At 56.2% G+C, this 5210-nt stretch overlaps 1 protein-coding gene across 1 annotated transcript; it reads right to left on the reverse strand.

The window, feature by feature from the left end:
- Positions 1-656: 656 nt before the first annotated feature.
- ZNF784 (zinc finger protein 784) lies at positions 657-4827 on the reverse strand. The gene is made up of 2 exons (XM_017546600.2): positions 4718-4827; positions 657-2593 (listed from the first exon to the last, which is right to left on the reverse strand). The coding sequence occupies exons 1-2, from the start codon at positions 4793-4795 to the stop codon at positions 1697-1699; spliced, it is 975 nt and encodes a 324-aa protein (XP_017402089.1). The 5' UTR covers positions 4796-4827; the 3' UTR covers positions 657-1696.
- Positions 4828-5210: the final 383 nt, after the last annotated feature.

The raw sequence follows: 5210 nt of genomic DNA on the forward strand, positions 1-5210 counted from the left end.
AAAAAAAAAAAAAAAAAAAAAAAAAAAAAAAAAAAAAAAAAAAAAAAAAAGAAGGAAAGAGAAAGAGGGCAGTCCTGGGCGGGGAGCTGGGCTGCCATGCAGTTGTCTGTGTGTGAGACCACTGTTAGCTTGGTCTGCAAGTGTAGTGATGGTGAAAAGACATTCCAATTCCAAAGATATTTAACTGGCTCAATTGAGGGAAACTGATACGAGATTGGACACAAGGATGAGGGATGACAAAGGTTTAAACCTGCCCAGGTATACAGCTTGGGTGGTGGTGGTGCCAATGACATCAAAAGCATAGAGGTTTCTTTGAGGAAAATGGAATGAGTTCTGTTCACATTGTGAGTTGCCTATGAGTTATCTCATGGGGTGCACTGGGTGAAGAGAAAGGTGTGCAAATCAGAGACTCTCACTCAACAAGCATGCAAAGCACAGGACGTCCCCTCACTTTGCCCAACTTCCCTGACCCCCCTCTCCTACAGCTGAAGCACATAACACATAACCACACAGTGGGGCCTATTCACCCCCACCCCATTCTAAGGATGGGGAAACAGAATCCTGGAGGAAGGTATGATGCGACTCACTGCTGGTGGTGAGACCACAGTGTGGCCCCTCCTCCCCAAAGTGGACAATCTGAATACAAGACTGAGAGAGAAGCCCTTCACAATGTCCTTTAATAGGAACAGAACTGGAAGTTTCACACCTCCAGCTCCCAAGTCCTCCTCTGGCCCCTGCCACAGTGACTTCTTTGCTCCACACCCCGACCAGCCGGCCATGCTGCTGTCATGCCGTCAGCCAGCCCTTCCTTGGGACTGCCTGGGACTATGGGGTAAGCTGTTTGCTTCCAGCTGGGAGTGGAGGAAATGAGGGAAACCTGGGGCTACCTTGTAGCTTGGGGGGGACCATGGGCTCTGATCTTAAAGCTTTAGGAGGAGATGCTAGGTAGCTGCTTGCTTTATGTGCTCTCAGTTGCCTCCAAAGAAGAGTGGATGGGTTAAGCCCGGGCCACCATGGGGGTGAGGGGGAGTAGCCGCTCTTGGAGTCAAGATCCTATGGTCAGGCTTACATCCTTGAGGCTCAATCTCAGCTGTGACTTGGGGACCCTCTGGCTTTGAGGTGATGGGATCCCAGAGTCTCTTCACAGACAACCTGGTGGGTGTCTTCTGCCTGGGGGTGGGTAGGCATCCCAGGTCCAGTGCAGTGCAGTGAGGTAGGCAAGAGACTCCATCCTGGTCCACCCAAGGAGCCCCACCGGAGTCCATGGATCGGTTGAGGGAGGACCAGAGCAGAAAACCATGGTGGACCCCAATTCCCCCGTTCCATTGGATCCGGACTACCCTTCTGAAGTGCCCAGGCTCTGCCGCGACAGGCTGGGTCTTGCACAAGGACAAGCCAACGAAGAAGCCATCAGAGCAGCGACATCCAGCCTGTGGGCCTTGCCTGTGGCCGCACACCTGTGGAGCTGCACCTGTCCCTCTCCTAGGTCTGGCAGAGGTGCTGCGTGGGCTTGTGGGAGTCTGGAGCCCGGCCATCTGCCTCTGCTCTCCATCGCCAGCAGCTCACAGCGATCCCTATAGCTGTCATCTCTCCCCTAATCACCTCTCCTCCGTCCCCTGCCTCCGTTTTCCCACCCCCACCCCCTGGACCGGCCTCCTAAGTCCTCCTCAGCTAACCCATGTCCCTGGTCTGCAGCCTACTGGTCGGCCTCCACCTTCATCTTCGCGGTCTCCCCCCGCCCCTCTTCCGCGGGGTCCCCTGCCCCGCACCCACTCCCCAACACCTCAGCCGCCGCCGAGCCCAGCTGGCCTCCAGAGTCTCCCAGCCCAGGCCCCGGCCCGTGGAAGAAGTGGGTGCGCTGGTGCTTGCGGAAGTTGGAGGAGTTGTTGAAGGTGCGGTCGCAGAGCGTGCAGCGGAACGGGCGCTCGCCCGTGTGGATGCGGGCGTGGCCGCTCAGCACCGAGGACTGCGTGAAGCCCTTGCCGCAGATGCCACAGTGGTAAGGCCGCTCGCCCGTGTGCACGCGCTCATGGTCTCGCATGTCTGAGGAGCGGCGGAATGGCTTGGCGCAGAACCTACAGGCGAAAGGCTTCCCCACCGCCGCGCCCGCCGCCGCCGCCGCCATCACCACCTCCGCCCTCTCCGGGGCCACCCCGGGCCTCTGTTCTGCTGTGGCCACCGCGTCCGGAGGCCTCCGGGAGGTGCCCGGCTCCACCCCGTGCCGGTGCTGGTGCCGGAGCAGGGGTGCCAAGGCCTTGAAGGCCCGTGGGCAGAGCGCGCAACGGTAGGGCCGCTCCCCGGTGTGCAGGCTGTAGTGCGCGCGCAGGCTGGCGGGGCCCGGGCAGCTGTGGCCACACACGTGGCACCGGCTGGGGTCCCCGCCCTGCCCGCTTCCCTCGGCCCCAGCCAGGTGGCCATGTTCGTGGAACAGCAGCTCGGAAACCAGCCGGAAGGCAGCAGGGCACAAGGCACAGCGGAAAGAACCTGGCTCCGGGGGCTCGGGGACCAGCGTGGTGTCTGTCACCTTCACCACCTGGATCTCGATGAGGTCACTCGGGGGTGTGCCAGGGCGGCTGTCATCAGGCACCAGGACCTGGGCAAGGGGAGAAAAAGAGAAGCCTGTGGACCCTGCCTCAAGACCTCCCCAGCACATCCCAATTATTAAAGCTTCGGCTTCTTTGTTATTTTGAGACAGGGTCTCACTCTGTTTCAATCATGGCCTTTGCAGCCTTGAGCTCCTGGGCTGAAGTGATCCTCCCACTTCAGCTCCCTGAGTATTTGGGACTACCTGCACCACCACACCCAGCTAATTTTAAAAAAAATTATTTCTGCCACAGAGTGGTGTCTCAGGCCTGTAATCCCAGCACTTTGGAAGGCCAAGGCAGGTGGATCACTTGAGGTTAGAAGTTCGAAACCAGCCTGGCCAACATGTCGAANCATACACATATAGTGAAGTAGGCTGGGTACAGTGGCTCAAAACTGTAATCCAAGCACATTAGAAGGCCAAGGTGGGAGGATCACTTGAGCCCAGGAGTTCAAGATTAGCCTGGGCAACATGACAAAACCCCATCTTTACAAAATAATATATATATGTATATATATGTGTGTGTGTATATATATATATACATATATACATATATGTATATATATATATATATATGCAAAACTTAGCCAGGCATGGTGGCAGGCACCTGTAATCCCAGCTCCTTGGGGAATGAGGCAGGGAAATTGCCTGAACCTGGGGGGGTGGAGATAGCAGTGAGATGAAATGTGAACCGCTGTCTTTACTAAATATGCAAAACTTAGCCAGGTGTTGTGGCAGGCACCTGTAATCCCAGCTACTTGGGGACTGAGACAGGAAAATTGCTTGAACCCGGGGGGGTGGAGGTAGCAGTGAGATGAGATGGCACCACTGCACTCCAGCTCAGGCCGCAGGACAAGACACCACCTCAAACAACAATAATAAAAGATTTAGTGTTTGTTTGTTTTAAAGTAGAGGGTGTCCCACTACCTTGCCCAGGCTGGTCTCCAACTACTGGGCTCAAGAGATCCTTCTGCCAGAGTGTTGGGATTGCAGGCGTGAGCCACTGCGCCAGACCCATCCTCCAGGATTCTGTTGTGGTCTTATCAACATTTCCTCTCCTGTCCCAAATAAATCATAGATCCCACCTTTTCTCCTCCACCCTAGTTAAAGCCCCATCACCTGGCGCGTCCACAATTGAAAAACACAAGGAGATCTCTTTTCCTACTTCTGCTGCCTTGTAACCCATCTCCCTAGAATAGCCTGCAGGTCTTTTGAAAATGTAAATCAGATCAAGTCATTTTTCGTACTCAAAACACTCCTATGGCTCCAAATGTACTTATCCTAAATCGTCACTATAATATCTGCGGCGATGTAGCTCCACTTATCTCTCTGACCCCAGCTTAAACATAAGCCGGCACCCAGCTGACTTCTCTCATCTAAATTTAGCTCCCCACCCCCACTCTACTGGCTCCATTTTTATTTCCTTTATAGAACATATCACCATAACTCATTTACTGTCTCTCTCCTCTCAAGAGACTGCAAGCTCCAAGGGAACACAGCCCTTGTCTGTCTTGGTCACTTCTCTATTTACAGAGCCCAAGAAGGAGCTAGATAAATGTTTGTTGAATGAATGAATATCCTCTGCTGCTCTCTAATTCCGAGTGAGGGAACGTGGAGGAAGTTCCAAAGTCACCTAGACCACCCACTTCTACCCCCAATTCCTCCCTTGGGCATTGGACCCTTGCAGAATTATCCCCAACCCCAACATAGAGATTCCCATCATAATCCCCTACACCTTTCAGGGTCACCTTTCCAACCTTCTACTGTAGAATTGGACATAGAATTTATGACGCCCCGCCCCTCACAAGGCTCCACCCCAGTTATGCAAATTGCCCCTGGTAAACCCTGTTCCCTGAACCCATACCCGCCGGACAGACAACACCGTCTTCAGACTCTGCTCCGTTCAGGCCCCGCCCACTGTCTCATAGGCCCCTCCCAACGCCCCGCCCACTGTCTCATAGGCTCCTCCCCTGTCCCGCCCCTTGCGTAATCCCCAAGAAGCCCCACCCCCAGGGCCATAGCACTAAACACCTCCCCCGTCCACCCCTCATAGGCCCCGCCCCGGCCCCGCCCCCTACACTACGACTTCCTCCCATCTCAAGCCCCAGGCCCAGGCCCCTTCCTCGCCCGCACCAGGTCCGGTGGCTCCTGAGATCGCGACTCCGGGGTCGGTGAGCTCGGACTCTGGGGCTCCGGGCGCGCAGCGGCCATCTTGTGCCCAAGCCCCGCCCCCGAGGCCAGTGTTCGCTTTGGAAGGGGGTGAGGCTCCAACTGGCGTAAGAGCTACTGCGCAGGCGCACTGTGGGGCGGCGAGCCGGCGTGGCACAGCACGGGGCGTGGCGTGGCACAGCACGGGGCGTGGCGTGGCGTGGCGTGGCGTGGCGTGGCGTGGCGTGGCGTGGCGTGGCGTGGCGTGGCGTGGCGTGGCGTGGCGTGGCGTGGCGTGGCGTGGCGGCTGTGTCCCGGAGAAAGTGAGTTGTTCCCTCGCTAGTTACCTGTTGGTCCCTCCTAGGGGACGCTCTGTGTGGCGGTGGGATGCCTGTAACACCCTGGAAACAAATCCGAACGTTCCTTAACCAACATAGGCCGACTCGAGGCCCTAGCAGTCAGGGGAACCTCAGTAGAA

This window comes from Cebus imitator, unplaced genomic scaffold, assembly GCF_001604975.1.
Source record: "Cebus imitator isolate Cc_AM_T3 unplaced genomic scaffold, Cebus_imitator-1.0 Scaffold190, whole genome shotgun sequence".
NCBI lineage: Eukaryota > Metazoa > Chordata > Mammalia > Primates > Cebidae > Cebus > Cebus imitator.